This window comes from Pyrgilauda ruficollis, unplaced genomic scaffold (genome assembly GCF_017590135.1).
Source record: "Pyrgilauda ruficollis isolate IOZ18807 unplaced genomic scaffold, ASM1759013v1 scaffold16, whole genome shotgun sequence".
Lineage (NCBI taxonomy): Eukaryota > Metazoa > Chordata > Aves > Passeriformes > Passeridae > Pyrgilauda > Pyrgilauda ruficollis.
Window position 1 is genome coordinate 8,788,658 of NW_024514764.1, and position 25,833 is coordinate 8,814,490.

General features: G+C 39.9%; 1 protein-coding gene across 3 annotated transcripts in view; it reads right to left on the bottom strand.

Annotated features, from left to right (window-relative positions):
- Window positions 1-24,041: 24,041 nt before the first annotated feature.
- Window positions 24,042-25,833, bottom strand: part of CLEC16A (C-type lectin domain containing 16A) — a 57,201-nt gene continuing 55,409 nt past the window's right edge. For 2 of the 3 annotated variants that reach the window (XM_041462698.1, XM_041462702.1), the window contains one exon: window positions 24,042-24,927. In XM_041462698.1, the coding sequence (XP_041318632.1) occupies window positions 24,587-24,927 (341 nt within the window). In that variant the 3' untranslated portion in view covers window positions 24,042-24,586. The remainder of the gene's footprint in view (window positions 24,928-25,833) is intronic. The other variant, XM_041462701.1, reaches the window with a different exon arrangement.

Genomic DNA, 25,833 nt, shown 5'->3' on the forward strand with positions numbered 1-25,833 from the left:
TACAATGTCATGAACCATTACAAACCCCTGAGCTGTACCAGCTTTAACAAGAAATCTATTTCCTTATCATTCCAGGAAAAGACAGCCTAAACCTCCAACAATTCCCTGGCCTGCCCCTATTTGCTTATCCTGGAGTGGGATTTGCTTACAAAGACTTCAACAGTCACATTTTATTGCACAACAGCAATTAAGAAAAGCAAATTTCACCTTCTGATGAATCAGATATTACTTTCATGGTTCCAAATGCTTCAGTTGAGCAACTAATTAACTGCTTATTTCATTGAAGGAAAACAATGAGCAGAAACAGAAACAAGATAGTCCTTCTTTGTGAAACATTTCCTAGGAAATTTTGGTGATATTAACCAGAAAAGAGGAAGCAGCAGCAATGATTCAATTTTGAAATAATGAAAACCTCTGTATTTTTATGTTGAAGCCTTGCCAAGTGACAGTCAAACCATCTCCTAAAATTGGTTTACTTTCTGGGTATGAGGATGAGCCTACCTTTCTCCACACACTTTTCATCACAGTCCATTATTTCCTTCTTCCAGGTCACCTGACTGCTGAACCCCTTCCCCTGCTCCTGATGCAAACCAGAAGTGCCTTGGGAAAATACATCGTAAGAGAACCTGGGGTAAATCTTCCTGCTGTGTTCAAGATATAGGCAAAGTATGAGTGGCTTTGGTACAGTCCAGAGTTGATCAAGGTTGATATAGCTGGGAGAAAGGAGGTGGCAGCTCATACAGCTCTGGACAGCTACAGGAGGGGGCATCTGGAAATTAGCTTTACAGAGCTCATGAAGATTTTGAAAGTATTGGACCATAAATCATCATATGCATATACTGACCATATGCATATACTGACCATATGCATATACTGATTTTCATGTGCATGCTTCATGTTATTTGTGCTTCAGATTTCTGAAGTTTAATATGGAGAAGGTTTGAACCCCAGAGAACAAGGGGTTCAAATTCTAACAAGGACTGCTGTTTGACTGTGCTCAAATCTGATTAAAGCCTAACTATCAACTTAATGTTTAGCACTGCATTTCAACTTTGTTTCCTTTTGTTTCCAGTAGCACAGAAACAATTATCTAAGTTTACAAGGAAATTTTTGATATATCCAAACTACAAAGTTTTTTTTAGGCTGGAATCCTGTCTAAACTGGAGAATAGGTTTTAGCTGTTTGCTCCTTGCACATTTTTTGAAGTAACAGAAAAACCAGCTTTGAATATCTATGGTGATATGTAACTGAAAATCCAAGATAAACTTCCATGTAACAAGGAGAGGTCAGAGGTGTCAAATGCAATAACTTACATATAAACTATGGCTGTTTGAGTGCTAATACCATTGAACTATATCTAGACTGAGAAGAAGAAAAAAACTCATCTGACAAAGATGTAATTAACTTTGGTACTTCATCTTTTAGCATTTTAAGGTGTAAGGAGGCCATTTACATGAGGTTATTGTGACCATTTCGGTCTAATTTGGAGTTTTGGAACTCAAGAGTCTTTAAAAAGACTACTTTTATGACCCTAATATCACAGCCTAATATGTGATGAAGTAATACTAACTAGATCAGGCTGGTTTAGAAAAATAGCATGAATGCAACTAAGAAATCAACAGGACAAGATGTGGGAAGTAGGCATTGTTTTTTGGATGCCTAGCTGGCCAGAACAGACTTTTGCACAATTTCAGTTCCTAGGCATGGGCAAGTAAAAATAACTAGTGGCAGTGAGCTGACCAGCTATGTTTTCAATCATGACATCAACACACACCTGTCAATATTCTGTGGTTTGCACACAGGCACACGAGTTTTCTGCTGTATTATTTTTGAGCACAGTTACAATGGCATGACAGACATATCCCATAGGGTAAACATCACAAAACTCTCTGGCCTACTGGGCTCCTCATTTTAAGTGCGGTGGTGCAGCTGGAGCACTGAGCCAAGGAAGAGGCAGGATTAGGCTCTGCAGATGAGAAGTTCTTAGTCCCAGCCCTTGGAGCTCTCTGCACAGACAAAAACCTGGCGCTGCTCTCTGTGCTCTGGCTGCTGGTGCTTGGCTCTCAGGTACCTGCCAGAAAGGACCATCCTCAGCTTTACAGTGGATAAAAGGAATTGAGAAGAGTTTTTTGGGTACAGCATTAAAGTCTGTCCATGCCTGTTTATACAGGAAGATAAACAATTCTCTGTTCCTTTCCCTTTAAACAGCAAACACAATACAGTGAGGTTTTGAGTGGGTTTTTTTGTTTTGTTTTGGTTTTTTGTTTGGTTGGGTTTTTTGTTGTTGTTGGTTTGGTTTTTTGCCTAAACTAACATTAGACTTGTTCTTAGGGAAGCTCAGCACTGACTTACAGCCAATAGGCCCTTACTGGGTAGCAGCCAGATGACAATATCTCCTCTCAAAAGAGGTTTCCCTTTTCAGATATCTCTGTGTTATTTATAGGCAAAAAGCAATGCATACAAAACCTCAGGAGAAAAGGGAGGGGCAGCATCAAGCATCTTGAGACTTTATTCAATTACTGCCTGACAGAGAAATAGTTGCCAAAGTCTTTTTGAATAGTTTTAAAAATTTTCTATTATAGGAAAAAAACATCTATTAGTCAAAGATCTGTCAGCCCAGAGATAAGGAAAAGGCTTTAATTTCTATATAGAAGGACACTTAGTATTTAAACCACCTGCAGCGTACTTGCTTCTAGAAAATGATGGAGGATTTGTTTGCTTTTGGTTTTTTTGGGAGGGGACTGAGGAGGGAAGCATTAGCTGACTTTAGAAAGAATGCCTAGGATAGAAAAACAGCTGGAGTAGAATAGAGTGGAGGCAGAATTGTGGTTCCCTGGAACAGCCAGGAAATTTCAGTGGAACAGCTCCCTTGCTTTAAATTCGGCAGCTGCTGACGCACATAGCAGAATTCTCTCAAAGCACGCTCATTTTTTTCTTGATTTTTCAGGAAAATATAGCTCATGCTAATGTGCCTCTTCTGCCTCCTATTCCTGCCATGAAGGCTTCAATGGATTGGTTGATTCTAATCCAGTTTGCTACAGACCTTGAAACACCAGATTTACCCACTCTTTCCAGCCCTCTGAATATGCACAGTTGAGAAGAAAGGAGAAACTACTTTCGTTTTCTCTGCTCATCTCTCTCAGAGGAAAAAGCACAAACAGCTCTACTTAGATTTGTCTGGGATGACCCATCTCCTACCTGGGAGGCAAGAGCCTGGGACCCATCCCTATCTGGGAGCTAAGAGCAGCAACAGCTACTTAGCTCCTGAACAGCCACAGGATGTGCTGCTCCCTGCCCAGTGAGCAGGTGAAATAAAAGAAGGTGGAGGCTTGGCCACTACGTACTGACAGGAAGGGAGTTAAAAATACATCTCTGTAGGAATTTATACATGACCTAAGCAGAAGTTCAGAAATGCAGGACAAAGTCACAGAAAGATGCAATTGTGTAAGGTCTGCTGTTAATAGCTGAGCTGCTCTCCCACTGCACTCATCACCCAAAAGGCAGCGGGCCATCTCTTTCTTAATTAGCCCTGAAAAGTTAATGACCCGTTACTTTGGCTGCGTTACAACTTCTGCTCACAAACAATAGATTAATCAGGGACCAGCACCAACAGCAACAATCTTAGTTCAGCAATTGTGAAAGACCGAACTATCAAACAAGATAGTGCTAAAAGGAGGTTGTGTCAGGAACACCTGAACTCACAGACCACAGGGAGCCCGGGTGCTCCCAGTTTGCCATCACAGGCCATTAGTCACAGAATCAGTGGAAACATTAAACTAACTACAAGTGATGGAAAGCCTATGATGTACTGACTTCCTCTATATTGTTGGATTTAAACTCCTAGGTTTTTACAACATTAGAAGGCAAGCTAAAAGCAAACATCAGAAAGAAGGCTACGGAGCAATCAGTGAAATTTCTGATACGGGCACTGAAATCCAGGAAAAGCAAAATGTTATCATTTTGCCATCTCAATGTACACAAGTCTAAAACAACTAAATCTAGTCATTGTATATGGCCTTTTCATAACAATCTGTAGTTCAGTTATTTTGCTCTGCAAATATAGAGGAAAAGTGGAAAGGCCGATATAAAAGAGGGGGATTAACATTGGATTTGCAAGGTAAAGCTCCAAACCCCAGTAAACAAGATCTGATATAATTTTTACTTTGAACACTAAAGCTCTTGGCACATTAAACTTCTTTTAGGGTTAAGTAAATTACAATGTCAACTCTTGAATTAAACCAGGCAATTCCTGCATTTACACAAATCTGACATTGTTTCAGTTGAAGGTAGAAAATCTGCAACTAGAGTCCATGTCCCTGGTTGTGCTGCTTAATCTCCTGGAGGTAGGAGCATCCCCCTACCCCCTGCAAATGTTTTACTGCAGCAAATTGCACTGATTGTTCAGTTATCCAGGGAAAAGAACTGTCCTCTCTCCAGAGGCTGTGATGGACAGCGAGGGTAACCAGGTCCACCCAGATTTTGCTAGTAATTGAACTGAATAAAGCTCTTCCCTAGCCAGCTCTTTGGCCAGTGAGGCTTAGAACCCTGGTGACATCTTAAGTGTATTCAATTTAGATGTGCCTGAGAATTTTGTATATTATTTATGAGAATGGATTGATTTTTCTTTTCTGTGAGGGAATAATATAGCATGTACCCCTCCCTCCCCACCATATGTACTTCTGGTAGCATAGTTCTTACATAAATACCAATGCATCACTGTCAGAAGAATTGTACAGTTTTAAAAGACTGCCTCATTTTGTAGTGCCTCACTTTGCTGGGGTAACAAAAAATTAATGGTAAGGAAAAAATACCTGAATACACAGAAAATTCACAACAACCTTTCCTGCTTGCTGTTGATAGTCCATTACAGTATAAGGTTAAGTTCTGCAGCTACTTCCCCACTGTCCTTCAGTTACATGTTGTACAGATATTAATTTAACCTTGTCCCAAAATATGTTAAAACTGAGAAGGAAAAAAAGCATGAAGACAGGTAGCAATATCATCTTACTTTGTCTCAGAATATAATGAATATAATTGCTCTTTCCTAGCTTATACTTGAAAAATCAGAATTCTTACATAATTTATGTCCATGTTTTTCTTTCACAGGATGAGGTTTTCATTTTCATAACACATTTAACTACCCTTCCCCCCAGCAAGCTGGATAAGAAATATAGGTTTATGAAAGAAGATTATGGCAGATTCTGGGTTCCTAAATTCAACACTGTGCTCACAAATGTGCAATTCTGCTGAGCAATTTTTGGGCTCTGGACATTCTCTTAACTCCAGAAACCACTTTTGGGTTTATTGCCAAAGACTTAAGTGCTCTCCAGACAGCATGCTGGCTTTGGATCTGGTTCTAAGGGTGGGATTGTAACAGTTCTGAATTATTGCTAGTGCTGTCAGTCTAGCAGGGGGAGAGTGTTTATAGTCAGGCACCAGTGGATTTATTTCTCTGGAGCACTTGATCTCCTGTGATCCATCCTACATCAACCATTTTCCACAAGGTTGTCCCTATTCAAGCTAGCCTTTGGCCCATATCCTATAAGTAATTTGTGTGTCATTGTTTATGTCAAAGGTTATCTACTGCCTTCTCTTGATGAAGTCTCTGCTTCTGTCTCTGTGTTCTCCATCTGCTTTCTCCCACAGCTATGAAGACATCAGTATTTCAACCCATTCCCTCAAGGAGACTGAACGAGGCTTTACCTTTGAGCAGGGAAAAGGAAGAGTGGGAGATGGGCCTCAGACAAAGCAAAGTTTATTCAGAAATTTCCTATTGGGAAATAATAGGCTACAAAAGTTTGTTTAAATTCTGAGCCAGCTGGAAAATACCACAGCAGTAGATATTTCTAAACTTTAAAAGAAAAAAAAAATACAATGTGCACACTAAACTCAGAAGAGGTCCATCTTTATATTTCATGAAAGCATGTTTTTAATTATTTAAACTAAACTGAAAAATTTAGGATTACTACTTCAGTTTCAAAACTGGAGAATTGAAGTTATATTTCAATTTCCCAGATGCATTAACTGCATTGGGGAAAAGCAGTAAACGCAAGAACCTGAAAGTGAAACAATATCATAAAATGTCACCTGACTCCACTGAGCTACCTTATCTCAGGTCTAACACAAGCTGGGGCAGTTACTAGAACACTGTCACAGCTCTGAACAGCTGCAAAGGAGCTCACATGGCCTCCCATCCCAAAGCTGCTGTAGGACACTTCAGTGGTGACAAGAAGGTACACCTTAAATTAATCAGTGGCTAAGGGAAGAAAACACTTGGAAAAAGAATTCTCCCCTCAGCTGTGGGAAAAACTTTTGCATAGAAGCAGTCTTGCTTGGTGCTGAGGGAGAAAAGAGGGTTGGACAAAAAAGCCTCCAACGCTGAGATCAGTTCAGCTGTAGCAAAATTAGTCTGGCAAATCTCCATGGATATGGTTCATACCGAGGCTGCCCAAGGGCCAGTACTGAAACTACTCTGCTAAAAAATCCTGCAACTCCTTCTTGTCCAACACTGCCTTCCCACTGTGTGTGCCAATGCCAGCTGCCATGAGTCCTGGAAATAAAACAGCACTACAGATCACAGCTCTGTACCAGAGTTTGCTCCGCAGGAAGTTGCTCTAACACCTAGGATGGGGCCAAGTACTCACTGGGGGAAGAGCTTCACCCCATTTGGAACAAAAGGAAGACTAAGTGCAATTTACAGGCTCAGTGGTAAAAGCCTGGCCTCTAATCAGTAGCACATACCGAAGTGCCCATATTGCCACTCCTGCATTTAGTTTTGCAAAACACTCGTTATGACCTGCCAGACATCTCCAGTGCCCATGCACTGGCAGCATGGCATAGGGCTGCTCTGTAACCCAGCACACTTCAAATGCCCTGGGCCTGTACTCTGTGGCCAACACACCCAGGGACACTGCTCAGACCACAGAGGGAAAAGCCTGAATGTAGCTGCACAGCCCAGTCACACCTCTTATGTTAGTGCAGAAATGAGCATTTGAGACCAGATGATTTTGCACTTGGAACTGAGCCCCTGGACCACAAACCCTGTATCTACTGAGCCAGTGTCTTCCCTCCCCAGGCCATCCCTCATGCTCCAAAGAAGGAAACAAACCAGAAAGAGCAGAAGACTATAGACTCTGTTGGCTCTGATGCTGGATACAGTGATTCAAAAATAAGATGTTTTGCTTTTCTCAGTCCCCCTTCATTTAGGCATTTAGAAGAAAACTATTTCATATGTTCTGAGTCCTCATTTTAAATGGAAAGGATACTGTGACCATGCCATTAAGGACTGCTTGCAAATACAGTTTTGATCCCCCAGTGCAAATCCCACAGATCTGCTCAGCACCATTCACTCAGCACTTCAGACTAAGAACAGAACAGGATCACCTGTTCTTTTCTAAACAAATATTTCTATAATAGATAAAACCAAAAGGAAGCTACAGCCCAGAGTATTGCTGCACATACCAAGAGCTGACAAGGGCTAAATCATATTTCTGAAGGGTTTCCTTTAAATTGGACACAGATGAAGGAGCCACAAAATGAATGACTGGCTTTATTATAGAGATAAGAAGGCAGCAGAGAGCATTAGCAGCAAAGACTGTAGCTCAGAGGAAGCACATGCCTGGCACTTGACCTGGGACATGCTGAGAACTGAGTAAGATTTCATGGAAGTTTAAGTGAATTTCAGACTGGATGCTGTGGTCCTGTGCCTGTCCCTCCCTCCCCACCTCTCTCTTGTGCCAGCAGTAAAGCTCATGTGGCTCTGTAACAAAAATGTCTGGCAAGAAAGAAGAAATTAAGTATTTTGGAACTTTATTTCTTCCAGTTAGAGTTCAGACAGATTATTTCCCTCACCACAGTCACATGAGCACTGTTTGCTAATAAACAAGTTCCCAAAGTCCTCACCTCAATCCTTTGCAACCTTCTAGAAAAAGTATAAAAAAAAATCTCAAACACTGCCAACCCACTTGACATTAATAAACTGAACCACTGGAACATTTTATCTTTAGACTCACCCGTTTGAGTGCACAAAATCTTTTCATCTGAGTTGTACAGGTTGGCTCTCAATACCAAACAGACACTGACGTGAGGGGAGAAGAATTTCTGCTATGGGAAGATGACATCTAGCCAGAAAATGTCAAAAGCTTGGAAGCCAGTTCTTAGGAAACAAGCTACAAGAAATGGAAGACGCCAAATGATGCTTGTCAAATGCATGTCAAGAGAAAGGAAAACAAAAACATGGTTGACAGAAAACAACCATGTTGTGATGATCCTGCCTGAGAGCGGAAAGTGGCTGATGGCTGGCTACAAACATCCTAGATCATCAGCCAAAATAAATGGAGGAGATTCCCACTTTATAAATGGTGAGGCTGAGTAGAAATCTGCTCAGCCACACCTAGAGAAAGTGTACTTCAAGCCTCTGTCAGCCTCTCTTCCCAGCAATGTGACAGTGTCCTCAGTATCAAACCATTCCAAGACTATGAAAGTGTGTTCCCTAAGTGCACCTCTTGTCAACACACAAAAAGTGCTCTGCACTGGGAAGGAACAAACGGTACAAGATGGCCTGGCAATGCCTGTGAAACACAGGCAAGGGAGGGGGAGAGAACATCCTTCTCTGCAAGGTCTTCAGGCACTATGAAACTCTGGAAAGAGTCTGGGTAGTCTGCAGTAAATCCAAACACTGCATACTACCTCCTTCAATCTGATATTCTTCACTTTCCATTTTGTTGTCTCCATGGGATTATTGGCTGGAAACAGACACACTTGATCATTTCTGAGACCTCAGATTCCATTATTCTGCCACAACATTTACTAATTATAAATGCTTTGCCAAATATCCAATGTTTTCACTGGCTGAAAGCCCACACTTAATGGGCTGATAAAGAACAAGTGCTGTCAGAGAATGGGATGTAATTGGTTACACAGGTCAGCTGAAACCATGCACTCAGGGGGTGCCTGCCTGAGCAAACAGCATAAATGAACTTTTCCTGGGTAAGAAGCAGAATGAACTCTACTCCTAGAAGGGAATTTAATATGTTTAACTATTCCCACTGCTATTAAGCCTTTCCCTTCAGTGATGAAAGATGTACATGTCATGCATGTTACTCTCCCAAAAAGGCTGTGACCCATCTTCAGTGACTAGAAAACAAACTGAGAGAGTTACCTCAAAGAGTGCATGTTGGGCATGCATAAATACCTGTTCCTCTCTTTTCTGGGCACACTGATCATAGAGGAGGATGTTTCCAACACTAATCTGCACATCCTGGCTGGCATATATCCATAAGACATTGTCTTTTTAAATCCTGCTGTTCTGCTTCCTCCCTTGTTTGCCTGAAGTCCACAGTTCCCTCACTCTGTTCTCTCCCTTTCCTGCATTACCACTTCAGATCATTGTCAATTCACACCCACAAACCTGCAGAAAACCAAAGAGAAATGAAAGCTCCATCCATCCATGCTCTTCATTCCATGCTACCCCCTCCCACCTGATCACTCAGAGCCCTGTTTCTTGGAGCAGGCCTAAGGCCCCAAACCATCACAGGCCAGTGCAGCTGCTGGACCAGCAGTGTCCCACCCAAGCAGGCAGAACAGCCTCGGGCTGGGGAAGGGGCACAAGAGGTCTGTATCCATGTGACAGTGCCCATGTGCTCCAAGTACTTTTTGGTTTTAGGATTAAATCCTTTCTGTGAAGCCATGTCAATGCATTAGCTAAACAGAGTGTGGAAGTGAGAGCACAGGAGACCAAGCAGCTAAAGTAAGATGGTGATCAGTGAGAAAAGCTGCAGAGGACAACTCAGAGATATGAGAGATAACAAAAGGCTGTTTTCCAAAAAGCTTCAACACTTGTTCTTCTGGCTTCAGACTTTAGTTGGCTTCCTTTGCTTTGCTCTTTCACTTTCCAAAAAAGCTCAGTGCTGGTGGAAAGGGGGACGATACTGAATGAGCATTAATATATCTGTTTGCTAGATTCCTCAGATATTTATTATCTATACCCTCTCAATAGCTAAAAATGCTCTTCTCTCAGCTTCTGGAGGTTACACTGAAGACACGTCTTTAACTTGACTTATCAGCTGAGTGAATGCTCATTCAGTCATCTGATGGCAGGCATTTGTAGGAAAATTTCCAGAAAAACAACCCCAAATAATAATTTTCCTTGCAATCAATCAAGTTCCCAATTAAAATCACTCATTCCTTAAACTTTCTTCCATGAAGTCTTTGCTTCTACTGTGACAAATTCAGGGAGTTAACCCTGTGAAGACAGAGTGAGGGGAAAACAAAGCAAGCCCCACTGCCTGTCCTGTCACCCAAACTTGTCAGAATTTTGAGGAACTGTGTGTGAGATCCACAGGGGAACCACAGGAAAAGCAATGGCACAGGTGTGCAGAACATTTTGGAAATTAGTAATTCCAGGGACAGCTTCGTAGACACAGTTCCTGACTTTTGCTGTTATTGATTGTGCCCTTACACCTTTCCACTTATTTATTATTCATTTTACTTGCTATCTCACTCTTTTTTGGCAGTGCTATCTTCTTAGAAGTATATTCAGTAGTTTATTCCATTTTGACAGAGAAGGGAAACAGAAGCTGCCACCACCTGAGTGATTAATCTGAGTGATTAAAGGTTTTTGCAGACCTGGCCTTAATAGATACCTTGTAGGGCTGTCATTCTTTTAGCTGGACTATTATTAACTCAACTCTGTTTATGATACTTTGGCTTACTTCAGTAACATCTGTTAAATGGACATTTTGGTATCACCACATCAGGATATAGAGTAATATAAAAGTGAAAGTAATTTATGCAAAGGCTGCAAGGCAGGGGAAATTAGACTACTTAATTGCATCCAAGTTTGCATCAGCCTAACCCATCCAGGTTAAAAGGCCTCTGTCTAGGTGGCAGGGAATTCAAACACCACTTTAAAACGGAATATATGTTTTAATACCTTTTCATAGGTGGTTTAAGAAAAACCCCAAATTTGACCTGAGCTAGCTTTGAAAAGCCTCACCTATTTCAGTGGTGGGCATGCAAGAGCCCAGTCTGCAGGCAGACAGGTTTTTTACCACCTGTTGATTCCTGTGTTAGGGTCCTGGTGCATTAGCAGGGAGCCAGAGGTGGAAGAATTAAATAACCAGCTGTCAAAGTTGAGCCACATCTGAGGTCCAACTCAGGTAACACCTCAAACTGCAGTTCCATACCATCTTTCCCCGAAGGGACAGTGGTAGTTTCACTTTTCGTTCTGCTGTGTCTGTGGAAGGGAGGAGCTCAGTTTCCGTTTCTCAGAAATGGTCTCTTTACTCGGAGGTTTCCTGCAGTTTGACAGGGACTGCTTCCAAGCTGAGGCATCCTCAGACATTCCCAGGAACCAGCAAATTCCTGACACATAAGCACTGTGTCCAATGGCCAGGAATACATATATCAGACTTCCCCCTGCTCTGGCCCTCCTTCACAGCACAAAAATGATGGTATTTTAGGTCTGGACACAGTTTCACCCACATAACCTAAATTTGTTTCTGTTGTTTAATTTGTTCTCACTAGTAGACCAAATATGGCAAAAATACTCCTATCAACAATTTCATGTTAGCTACTTCTACCTTTTTCACCTTTTATATTTTATGTTTTTGTACTTTCAAATCCATTTCATTTAATCAAAACTGGTTGCAACACATGCAACCCAAAATGAATTGCATCAGTACAAACAAGGACATAGAAATCTACAGAAAAAAAGGCAGAAGCAAATGACTTCTTAGACCATTTTCTGCACGGAAAAATGTATTTGAATGATACAGTCCTGAGAGCAAGTAATTTAAGCTTTTGCATTACTAACTTGACATTAAAATTCCAACTCTGGACCACAGATAGCGAAATAGTCACCCACAGGATGAGTTTGCAGGCATGGCTTGTTTCACCAATGGACTAAAAAGGATAATCAGATATTTTTTCCATTGAAAAAAATGGTTTGAGGTTTCTTAACTAATTTATTTTGGCAGGCCAAGGAGTCTGTAGTGGGTATTACTGTCTTAATGCTTTGAAGAACTCTGTTTTTTTCATGTTCCCACAGAAAATCATTTGAAGGACAAAAAAAAAAAATCCTTTGCCTCTTTATATAACAAATGGCTATGGTCTAAACCAATAAGAGAGCTTAAAATTAGTGTTTCTAATGCGACCACTGAGACATTTCAGACTTAATTACATCTGAGGCAGACTTAACCACCCATTTCTCTCCAGTTTCACACAAACAGTAATTGCCCTGTAGCCGCACTGCAACACTGGAGAATTAACCACATCCTAGAGGAGCTGGAACAGCACAAGGGGAAACCAAGGAGACTCCAGAGTGGCTGTGCAGGCAGAACAGGCTCTGGATCAGTCCCACAGGTCTCCATTCTGCAGTGAGAACCAGAACCAGGCCAGTGGTGCTCTGTACCAAACACCTGCACCAGGTAATGCTCCACTTCCTCTCCTGGCTTTCTACTTTAGCTCTTGTTGAATTAATATGGAGTCAGGCATACAAAGTGAATATTCCTGAGTTCATATGCATACATGTAGTGATGCCCATCCTAATTAATCTACTTCTTAAAAAACCCCACTATTTTTAATGGAAGCAGCTGTGCAGATTTTCCTGCAAGCACCAAATGATACACAACCCCTAGACAAAAATATAAGTGCTATTCAAGTTAGTGGACTAATATAAACACAAATAAATGATCTCTATTAATAAAATTGTTGAAATTAATATTCCCACAAAAATCTTACACCTGGATTTTACATTGGAGGCTAGCAACCAAACCATGGAAGCAGGAATGTGGTTCTGCAGTTCCAGTATGGCTGGACCACTCCAAATATGCTGCTCTGTGGCAGGTAACAAATCTTCAGTGAATGAAAAGAGACAGAAAAGTACTTTTTTACATACTTTGGTCCCATGAGTGAAAGTGCAATGTACAAACTTAGCTGCTGTAATCTGTGGAGCTATAAACAAGGTTATCTGTCAGCCACAGAGCTTGGAAACTGCAGAACCAAAGCCAAAGAGGCAGCAGAAAAGTCCAGGAGTTCCCTGGCAGGGTAGGTAGTACAATTCAGGATGCCTCTTCCTTGCTGCAATGCTGCTCAGCACTGTGGTAACTCTTGCACAGGGAGAGATTTCCTCTCATTTTACAAACCAGTCACTGCACACTGTTCAGAGAGCAGAGCTCCCAACCACCCTCCCACTGCTACGTGTTCCAGACTGAATCTGGAAGCAGCAGCAGGGAGCAACAAGCTGTTTGCTTTGCTCCAAGATTGCAAAGCTCATTCAGGGCCCCTCACTTACTTTATGCCTTGCACATCCAGGTTTTGGTTTGCTAGTTTTTTTTGGTTTCCAGGTTTTCAACCAGGTTGAATTACAGATTCCCACTTTTATTATTTTTCTTCGCTGTCTGTTTTAGTATACAGAATAGGATTTCACATTGCACACTGAGCTGAGAATCCATCCTCCCAAGCCTCCTGGAATAGAGGAGAAAAGCTAAGAAAACAAGGAGCTGCTCCCATTTGCCTGGCAGGTTAGGCTTCCTAGACATCCTCTGGATACACCATGCAGAAGTGTACTGGATCTACCACCTAAAAATAAAACATCTTACAAGGAAACGTTACTGAGCACAGATTTGGAATTGCTCCAAAAGGAATGCTCCACACCATGGGCCAAACACTGGCTCACGCTGACAAAGGAGTGTCCGAGTGAAGAGGTGCAAGTTTCCTTTTCCTGACAGACTGGAGCTGGGTACAGCTGCAGATCTAAACCCCAGTGTACAGGAGGGTCTTTACAAGGACCAGCTCATACTTGTCGAAGTATGTCACAGCTTTCTGCTTGCAGGTGGGATAGATTATGTTTTTAAGTTCTCTTTCTTACAATGAGAAAAAACAAGCCAAACCAAAACAACAAAAACCATCACAATGGTAAATTAATAACTGCCCCAGAACTCAAGCCTGAGGCACATCTCAAACACGGACAAAGGCGGAGTATTTGCACTGCAATGTCTGGAAATTGCCCATTTGCGGAACTTTATTTCTGAGAGTTGAGAAATACTGTGGTTTTCTTTCCTATTGTTTCCTTAATCTAGAAGCAATTCAGAAACATCACAGCTCCATGAGCAAAGCAGAACAACAAGAGCTAACACCGACAAATCCCCAGTCACCACTAGAGCTGTCTGTGTGCAGCCTTTCCCCTGAAATAGCTCTTCAGAGGAAAAGTGCATGCTACTGAACTCTGAAAGACACCTTGTGTGTGTGTGTCTGCGCTTGCTTGGGCAGAAGAGATAACTTCTTGCAAGATTTCTAGTAATTCTGGCTAAGGAAGGCTTGCATGGACATTTGTTAATGCACTTTTGAATTAAATATTCTCATTTTTAAATATCTGAAATATCATTTTTTTCATTCCCATTTTCTCTTACAAAAAAGCTTGAAATCAGAGTTTTTTCATTTAACGTCCCCAAAAATTTGTTGTTGGTTTAGATAGTTCATATGTAACCAAAACCACTCTTTTATCAGTTCTTGTTGACAGCTGAGGCAATATTCCAGATGATTCTCATCCAGACTGGCTGAACAATCATTCTGGGTTTGTCCTATTACTTTTCTTAAAACATCTATTTAGTCATCATATTATTCTGAGGACTAGCATTACATGGAAAAGTCTCCTCATACATACTAGTAAAAAGATCTTGTCTAGAAGATGTATTTTAAGATCAGATATTACATATAATCTCTCTTGCCACTGGAAATTCAAACCAGTAATCAGTAAAGGCAGTTGCTTTGTGTTCATTTCTTGAGTCATTCACAGACTCCATGTACATTCTGAGCCAGCAGTCTGTGATATCCTTTTCTTATCTCTAACAGAAACAGTGCCACTGCCTTGCACAAGAAACACACCTCCCCTACACACAAGTCATCCCTACACACTATAAACTCACTGTAACAGGGTTTGACTCAATTCACATCTGGATTTTTGTTGCATTTTCAGTATGAGCAGGGACATCTGTGACATACCATGGTGGGGAATTAGGAGTTCTTGAATCAACTTCTGGTTACCCAACTCAGAGTCAGTAAATAATTAAAAAAGAATACATCATTCAGTGTTTCACATTAACAAGGTTAGTCACAGGACTACTCAGAAATTTCAGTTTCAAGAATGAATGGTACATTATGAACCAGGGGGTGAGGAAATCCTACCAAGCGTACATTCTAGCACCAGGTTGCAGTGACTTCTCTATTTGTTTTCTTGAAAATAGAGAGAAATCAACAGACTAGTCTCCCTCAGATACATTGCCTTCATTCACTCAGGTAATGTTTAATTTACTGGCATAAGAAATACTTATCAAGCGAGTCTTGGTTAGGTCTCGTTGTTGTAGTGCTTTATAGACCCCACACAACTGGCCACTTCTGGGTCTTCATTTTGGGATATCTAAAAAAGCTTCAGAAGGAATTATCTATTTCTTTCTGCATACAGACTATCTATTCCCATTCCAGTTGTTCTCAGCTAGCTCCTGATAAATCTTTTTCTAACAAACAGGCTCCACGTGAAAAATTGTAACAAAACCAAGCTTCCTATGGTGTTTGACAGGTACTCTGTGCAAGAGACAGACCAACTGGGATTGTTGAATTATTCTGACAAACAGTTCTTTATTGTATTTGACCTTTGTTGGAGGTTCTTAGGCTCACAGATACCTTATTTTCAGTGGTCTAACTGATAACTCAAGCAGTTAAGGATTTCTTCATGACTACTAACACGTAACACTTCCCTCTAACAGAGCAAAGGAGAAAAGTTTCTCATGTCCCAACTCAGAGATGGCAAAAGGGAACGTCTACTCACCTACACCAACCCCTCCACATTATTTCAGATTACACTTCCTATCAGTTTCAGATAAGACACTAGGCTGCCACTGAAGCAGATGACAAGTGTTCCTTTTTAATAACTTGGCATTTTACTGTCATGTCTTGAAAGATGCCATTCTTGCTTTTTTTTTTTTTTTCCAAATAATTGTGCTACTAATACCAGAAACTTTTACAGAGGTGGTCTGCTACCACACTGCTATGGTTAAATGGAAGGCAAACTCTTCACCTTTCTTTCTTTTCTTAGCAATTTCTTTCTCTTTCTTAAGTCTCTTTTAGCCCACATATAAACAGACGCTTAAAACAGTTTCAACATTCTAAGACTGACTCACACATTCAATTTGATTTCTAAGAGGGTTAATAATTTCCTTACTGTCATTGCTATGAAGCAGAAAAGACTGAAAAGGTTTTAAATATACTGATTTTTTTCCCTTCCTTTTTTTCCCCTAAATTTAAAAGAAACCAGGCTTCTTTTCAGACAAACCCATTCCTGTGAACTAATCATTCTGGACAATAGCAAGCCATTGCAAATTATGACCAAATCTTAAATCACACATTTCTAGAAGCTAGGAGAAAGACTTTTTTTCTTATAGGTTTGAAGTTGTTCTGATGACACAGAGATATGGTGCAAACAAAAAAACACATAGTATTTGCTTTGAAAATTACATGTATTCAGCAGGAACTATGTTAACTGGAGCAAGCAGTAAGACTGGAATGATGTTTTTAGTGACATTTCTTTATGACAAGGTGATAAAAAGATTAATGCTTAACATCAACATCAAAGTACTTTACAAACATGAACTAGGCTTCCCAAGCACACCACTAATCTGTTTAAAAAGGGTGAACTCAGAACAGGAAGGACCTGTCCAACGTCCTGTTAAGCTGAAGCCCAGGTGAAGCCTGGTGTTACCAGCCTGAGACACACTGCAGTGTGAGCTGATCTGAACACAGTGAGAGAAAAGGCACCTCTGATTTCCTGTAACAGCTCTGGTTTTCTTTGCAGATTCAGACAAAACAAGAGGAAGCTTAGCTCCAAGACTGTTGTTCAAAGAGATCTGTGGTTTGACAAAATTTGAGAAGTATCCCTCCCTCACAAAACATCTCATCTGAAGATCTGTTCAGAAACTCTTTAAGAGGCTTGCAAGACCTGTTTTCACCAAAATTTAGTGAGCTGAGAGAGCCTATCTCCCTCCAAAGCACTTTGGCAGCTACCTAAGAATGACAGATTATCTAACAGACAGTGGTTACCAACACTTTCGCAGGAAAGCCTTGAAGCTGATAAACTGTGATAAGCAAATTCAAGTGAACTGCACGGTGGAGAAGTAGCAAAGCAAAGCTGCTCACATCTTGTTCCCAAGAATTCTGGAATTAGCTACGCCCCTCTCACATCAGCAACTGGGTTTGCATAGGATAATATGGTGGTGGAGAAAGAGTAAGACTTAAACAGGTGTGGCTATGGACATTTGTATCTGATATTATTACAGGTGATGAGCTTTTTGTAGTATCACTTAAGTAACTGATATCCTGAACAGAGGTCATGGTTTTATATAAAGTACTATAAAATTATGTTTCTTCTCTCTTGTCCCTCAAATTAGCTATTAGAAAGAGCAAGACTACTTTCCTCCTTTGCAGACCCCATCTCTCTCTGCAGACTAGAAATTCTTTTTCCTAAGACACTATGGTTGTCTGCCTCTCTCCTTCAGAAACTCCTTTTTCCATCTCTGGTAGCTCTGGCTGGTGAGGCAGACACAGCTCTGGGCACCTCTGTAGTGGTGACGCAGTCTGGCTGTCTTCCTTCTCAATGCACTGGTCCACCAACAAGCAGCTTAAAACTGCTTCAAATAAATGACCCCTAAATGAGGACAAATTTACACAAAGATTTCTTCATTCAATGAACCAAAAAACAAAATTTGTTTCTGTAGCAAAATAACAGCTTGTTTTCCCATCCGGTGTCACAATGTTTATTCCATACTAAAGCTGAGAAAAATGTTGTGGAACTAAGAAATAAGAGTCCAAGAATTCATCTGTCCTTATCAGTCATCCAAACAGGCATTAAAAAAAAAAAAAAAAAAAAAAAATAAAATTAAACTGAGCCTATGTGAAATATAAGCCTTCATTTGGGGACAAGACAGTGAGAATGGAATGCTGAGATCAGTATTTTCCACTCAACAAGCACAACATTTCTCAGCTTTGTAGAGTTGAGTGTCTGATAACAGGCAACTTTCAACTTATTTCAGAAAATCTCATGTCTGAATAATAAGGCACTTAATAATAAAAAACTCCACCTCATAAAATCCATTAGAGAACTGGCATAGAAAATCAGTAATAATTTTAAGACCTAGACATATCTGCAGATAAGCTGATGGTAAAATCCTTCAGCTAAAAGCAGACACACAACCGAGCACCATCCAACCACATTGACTTCCCATCACCTCAACTGCCTTAACTGTGTGTGAACATTTTTCTGAAACCTTTCTTCCAATTTTGCTACTGGAAATTTGCAAATCCAGGTGCTGCAACTCCCTCCACTTCTCCTTATTTGAGAGATTAAACATATGAGTTTAAAACTCAATCGAATTTTCAGGGAACACACTCAAACAGCCATTCCCAGGTGTAAGCAGCACATACTCAAGATCACCAGAAAGTACCAAGACAGCTTTTGTCTTCACATGAACTCTAACACAGCAGAATAGAAATGCTGTTTCTTCTGCCCCAACAGCTGCATCCATGAAGTCACAAAGAACTCTCTCCTTGACATGGAAACAAAGGTTACGTGTCAAAGAACAAAGAGATCATCTCCAAATGCCATATCTTTACTTAGACAAGAGTTACTTTGACAAAGACATATGTATTGACAGAGTCTCACTTATTTTTATAACTATGCTGAAATTATTTTGCTGATAAAGATGTAGACTGTTCAAGTTGCTACACGTAGGCCTTTCTGGGGACTAAGAAAAGAGTACACTAATGCAGCAGTGCATTTCTGTCCAGTAAATTTTCAACCTAGTCAGCATGACAAGAGGTTTGGAGGCAGTGCTTTCATTCCCTCTCTGATCATTATTAACTCAGGGCAAGAGGCTCAATCTGACTCAGTGTCCAAGCCTAGAAAGGTTTAGTACAGAGACACAGGAAAAATTACAAGACAAAAGGCTGCAAGAGTTCTGAAGCATCAGGATACAGAACCACAAAGCAGTTTCAAACATGAAGGAAGGGACCTTCCTGACCACAAATTGATATCCTTAAAGCAGTATTACTGGCAAAATTTAGGAAGTTCAGCTGTCAGGAGCAGATTTTAGCTCATTTTCCACAATACACCATGATTTAATATTTGTGTCTTAGAGTAAATCACAGTGTTGTCTCCTGCCTCTGATACCTAGCTTGCTTATTTGATGGTACAATGTAATTGAATTTCTTCCTAAGAAAGCTTCTGGAGCAATGACTATTTTGAGAAATAACATTTCCCAAGGAATGTACATTGACTGTGATGAATTCCTATAGATGTAGAGGCTAATTAACAAGAACCTAACTAATAACTTGGTTGGATTTAATCCATATACTGAACTGGCAATATGCACCAGAGAAAGAGGCAGAGGGTGAAAGCATATATTTGGGGAAGAAATCACACATGACAGGCACTTTCCAAGTGGTTCACAGATATTTTAGGTGTTGCCCAGCCCCTCTTAACCCTTGGTCTCATCTACTTTGCATCACCCTTCCAGGACTGTTTCTGCTCCCCCCCAGCTATGTCTTTCCTGCGTACACAGTGCAAATTACCCTGACTTAAAGATGAAAGTGCCTAACAGTCACATATGCACAATATTCTTCTAAATAAAAGCAAGGTTCTGCAAATTTTGCCTTTCACTGCTCGTGGATGTCCCTGTGAATCAAACACATGCAGCAGCACATGAAAGGGAAGGAAGTTTTCTTAGTAACACCATTTTTATTGCCAAGTTCCATTTACAAAGAAAGGTCTATTCCTTGTTCTTGTCCAGGTTTTCAATAGCCACAACAAATTCTCAATGCCAGCAAATACAGACTGAGAAGTCTGGGTTTCAGAAACATATACCAATCTCTTCTAATTCCACTCCCTTCCCAGATGCTTAGTTACATTGTTCTTTAAATTAACATAAGAGATCACATTTATTCCAAATGTCTAACATAACTTACATTAAATAATTAATACTTATTGCCTGTAGAAAGACATTTCAGAATTTAATTCACACCATGTTTGGGCTTTTTTCCATGTAAATGTAAGTGCATGTTCAGGACTTTTTTTCTCAAATGAACTACATTTCAGACAACTTTACTGAAATATATTTCATAGGAAGACAGTCCATGTTCATTAAATGCTTTTTTGTAGTGCTTAAATCCCAGATACATTCATTCTTCTAGAAAAATACATTTCCACCTCTTTGCACTGAAAACAATCAAACTTACAAAGCAGCTAAAAATGAAGGAAAAAGTTTGCAACAAAAATATCAACACAGCTATTTACAAGTGGAGATGCCTAAAATTATCTTCTAAAGTTTGTAATGCTTCCAGAGGGTTTCCTGAAGTTGTGACAATGTATAGTTAGTGCTGTCTCTGGGCAAAACAAAGCTCCTAGACATTGTAATAGTCTATAAATTTGCACACTTGAATCTATTCTCAATCTTTAAAAAAATTATCTTCATGTTCATTGTAAATACTTCTGCCACAGTTAGTCCTTAAATACAGCCAAACACTAACCCTCAGATCTTCTCATACATGCTATCAGATTGCAATTACTATGTGTCTTAAACTCACTTGAGTATGAGTATCCATAACCAACAGTAATGGGAAACAAGATAAAAATCTCATTAATCATTATGATCTTAAAAGAATCCTGTGAACTAGTCTGGACCTTAACTTTTGTTATCAAGTATTCTTAATTATTTCCTGCTTAAGCCATTTTTATTTACTTTTAAAATAAATGCACTCCACACGTTTAATTATGCTAACATGACAGCCCCAACAATTACAAGTTTTTCCTTTTCATATTAAGAACCGATCAATTCAAGTTAACAAAACAATAAACCAGATACCACCACAGTGCACATTTATTAGACAGCCAAAATTTAGCTTTACATTTATAATACATTAACAAACACAAAATATATATTTTATAATACCTTGCAAAAGAAATTAAATCTGAGCAACGTGCAAATCTAAAAATGCTGGGAGATCAAAATAGGGAAAATTCTGTACAAATGCAATATAAAAATATGTTTCCATATGAAAGAACCCTCTGTTTGAGACTCAGTCACGAACTGCATCTCGTATGTCTTTGTTGCTGCTCAAGTACTGAGCAGCAGAAAAACCCCCAAGAACTACTCCCCTCCCAACCCTTAAAAACATCCCACCCCAGTAAGCCCTGCTTGGATCACCCTCTGCTTTTCAGAATCCAATAGGAGATGGGAAGAGTTATTCTATTTGTTTCTAATTCATGCTGCAAATGTTGGGAAAGGTCAAGAGAAACACAGCAGGCAAGCACAGGAGAACTTCTCCAAAGATTGCTAGATAATAGAAGAGCAGTGCCCAGGTGAGTGATATCCCAAGGTAGGGCAGTGGTAGTGAGTCAGGGACACACCAAAAAACTCTTTCAAGAAGGATAGCAGCAGTTAAGAAGAGAATTTTCAACATATATTTGATGGCTACATTAGGCTGTCTGAAAGAAGAAGACTAATTACCTTGGAAGCAAAAGGCCTCAATCTCCCTGCCCCCAGCTGATGTCTCTGCAGATCTCTGATTCAACTAGAGGATAAACCATTTATTTTCCCAGTCAGCAGCTGCCTGCCTGGACAATGCTCTTTTGAAAGCAGGTTTAACTTCAGCTGGTTAGTGGAGACAAGAGCAGAATGTTTAGCTTGGTGGAGGTTTTGTGACTGCTACTCCCAGGTGGTCAGTGCCACTGCTCCTGAGGCTACTCTAGGTCTCCCTGTCCCCTGCAGGGGAGTGACTGATTACCCCAGAGTGACAGCACCACAGCAGTGACATGTTTACTCTTAGGAAGTGGCTTCATCCTTACACACTCAGTTTGACCTGCTTGTCTGATAGCTTACCTACGTCTTCAAGCATAAAGTTTATTTTACTACTAGTGAAATGACACAGTTCCAGGGCAATTACTGAATTCCTGGATTGCTTGAAGTAATCACAAATTAACAGCCAACCTATTATTCTATTTTCCTAATAACAGTATCTAAGTCATTTCCTGTGAAGCTCTCACTAAATAAGTGATCAAGAGATTTAAAAGCCACTCAAAGGTAATGAAAAGCACAAAGTCACCTTCCTTTCCCTTGCCCCATTTCTTGTGCAGTAAAGCTCAGGGGTGAGATTATTCATATGCCTATGCATTGAAGAGACTCCTTGTGCACGGGTCTAATCTTGCTAGAACTGAATTTGAAACAAGATAAATTAAAATCATGGTTTACCAGTCTAAAATGAATTCTATTTAAGGGAACTCAGCATGCACAGTGGTATTTTGTGTAATCCAGGTCAAGAATTTAAGGTTAATAACTAACATAAAATGCTTTCTAATTAAGTGAGGCATTTTTTATAATGGTCTTCAGAATATTACTGAGACTACAGTGTAATGCTGCACCATTTTAGAGGAAGTCTAGACTGCCATCACTTCAGCTAATAAAAATTCATGTGGTTCTTGTGCCCAGATTGCTACTGATGTGTCCAGGCTTGTTCAGGTACATGCATATTAGCTGCAACAGTGACTGCATGACTGCAAATTCATCTTCAGCATAAGACCAAAAAACCCAAAAAGTAGGCTCTTATTCCAGTAATGCCAGATTTTCACACAAAATCCACTGCAGTGCTGAGGACACCCAACTCTGAGTTCATTTAGAGTTTGGGCCACTCTGGAATGGTCAGTGTATCAGTTAATTCAATTTGAGATAAAGTAGAAATCACAGAAAATTAGAAATCAAAACTGCATGGAAAAGTTAACAGGAGGAAAAAATTACTGACATTCAGTAGCAGACATCTCATATATCCAGTTGGCAAATATTCAATTATTATGTGAAGGAGAAGACAGAAGAAGTGAGAAAAGTGGTACCTGTGAATTAGTCAATCTTATATATATATACATATATATACACACACACATATATATACACGTGTGTGTATATATATATACACACACACACACACAGGTATCACTGAAAAATCACTTCAAGTATTCCCTATGACAGCCAGGAAGAGGTACAATAAGCAACTGGGAAGTGGGTAAAAACTTTGCAGATTCACCCATTTAGTAAGAACTCAATGCCAGTAGAGACAGAATGAGGACACAGATTGCAGTGTGACTGAAATCAATACCAAGTAAACAGCAGTCCTCCTTTGAGGAATTGCCAACTCTGTGTTAAGAATAGACCAGCAATGACAAGCTACTCATTTCACTATTAATTTAAATTAACTTACTTGGAAATTGATGAAAAATCTTAAATTCCTTTCATGTTAAATTATGTATCAAATCAGCAAAGAACATTCCAAACTTTAAGAAACATCTTTCCCTTTTCTGTCAACTTGGTGTCAGGATCTAGGAAGTAATGTTAACACTTTTATGTAGCAATGTTGTTTAACTGGGATACTATCCCAGACAGGAAAAAAAAAAAAACAAAAAAACACAATACCTTTCAAGATCAGACTTGCAAAGGAATTATCAGTAAGATATGGTGACTTTCTTCCTACATGACTATGAAAAATTTGAAAACCTCTTTAAAGTAAAACTGCTTCTGTCTGCTTCTTGAAGTTGTCTTTCAGTTGCAGAGATATCACCATTCCTCAGATGTGTAGCAATTTGACTGTCAGAAGTGAACAAACAAGCTATAGCAATCTTATAAAATATTTTACATTCCTCTCTAGGTGGCTAAGCAAAGACTACAGTGGTCTCAAAAATCCCTTATGTTAATTTGAACAAACATTGTGTTTCAACTTTGAATCAAACCTTGAAATAAATATTACATACGGAAAACAAAATATTTAAGTCTGGAGTCCTACAAAGACAATACTGAATGTGGCCAAGCCTGCTGGTATTGTGCAGACCTCCAAAAGATGAACAAGATCAGGATAAAAAAAAAAAAAAAAAAAACAACCAAAAAAACCACGAAGAAAACAAAACCAAACCAAAACAACCAATCAAAAAAAAAAATAAAATAAAAAAAAAAAATTCCCAAACCAAATAAAACCCCAAAAGCCCTCTTCCACAAATAAAACCCCAAACCAAACACCAAACCGAAAAAACACACCCTGACTCAAATGGAAGTTTTACCTCTGTCCTAAATATACAATATTTTTCTGGTCAATGGCATGTCTCCTGTTTCAGAGACGAAATAATGCAGTACCATGAAGCTGGGTACCCAAAAGTCTCTTCACTTTGCCATAATACTGCAGACCTTTTACAATTAATTAGTTCCTATTAGAAAGACAGTAGGTCCTCTAAAATATGTCCACGTTCTTGTATAAGAGAAACTGGTAGGAAAGAACCAATCCAGATTCAAAAGTTTGGGTTTTTCTCTCTTCTCCAGTTCAGATATGCCGAGTATCCAATGTTGGCTCTAAAAACTGCTGACTTTCTCTGCCACCACTTGGTCCCTTCATGTGGACCTGAGGCCTCTCAGGCCTCCAGAAGTATCTGCACTCCCAGAGGAAAAAAAAAAACCACAATTTGGTTGCATTTCCTTTGCTGTTTATTACAGTCTGCACGGTGGCTTTAGTCAGAACATTCTTCCTCTACCTCTTTCACCTTGTCAACCTCAATTTCAGACTGCAGAGAGGCCTGAGGGATGCAGCTGAATGTTCGAATGCTGTGTGGATCAACTGGTGGCACCAGTGTGAGCGACTCCACGCTCAGCGTGTCCGTGTTATCATCTGTGAGTAAGGATATCGTGGGCTGCTGTGCAGGAATCAGGCTGGGAGACAGGTTGGCTGTTTCTATGTCACTGGCTTTTACAGCATTTCTGCTGGACTTTGAAACAGCTGAAAGAGTTTCATCAGTCAACATCGTCTGACTGGAACTGGCTGTCAGAGGCTGCTCTGGAGCTGAAGCATCATCTGAGAAAAGAGAACAACCAAGAACAATCAATATTCAAGTCAGTATGCACATTAAGCCTAACAATACACCATTATTCATCAGTGTTCAAGAATAATTGGGTAGAAAACGCAGTTCTGTGAAGCACTATGCTTACACATCCACATTTTAGTAATTAGAAATAAACCAACATATTATAAAGGCATAACCTAAAATGCCAGCAGGATTATGTTCAAATTAGGAAAAAGGTAATTATGTACATTTAGTATTAGAGTATGTATCAATATTAGAAATATTCTTTGAGAGAGGAAGTTGAGGGAAAGAAAACCTCTCCAGTATTTAGTATGAACTAAAATGAACCCACTACCCCTTATCAGGAAGATCTTTAGAAATAAAAGAAAAAACTGAAGAACCACTCTACAGCCAGCTTTCCCAAAAGGTGGCCTGTTTCTTACAAAAATTTGGAAGTCATTCTCTCAATTCATCCTCCAGATTCACATTTAAGCAACACCTCAACCACAGAAAGCAGAATTATGGCAGAAGAGGAAGGAGGATCATTTCCTTACTGCAACTGAAAGGTGCTGCAAGAGGCCTGCTTTACACAGCCTTGTGAGACATGGGCATTTTGTCCTCCTAAGCATGGAGCATCCAACACTCAAAATTGAGAATAAGCATATATGCTACTGAAAACTGATATGCTGCTGCACCTCCTACTTTATGAAAAAACCCTCCAACATTAATAGCTATTTGTGCTGTCCTTTTCCCCTAAAAATCCTAGTGAGCTGTCAAGCAAGCTGTTCATTTGGCTCAGGATGGAGAGGGGATGGACAGGATGAAGTGAATCAGCCTTAAATGATCAAGTATGCCCAGAAAAGTCACATTTTTTTCTTTTCAGACTGCAATAATAGATGCTATTAAAGTAACAGGTA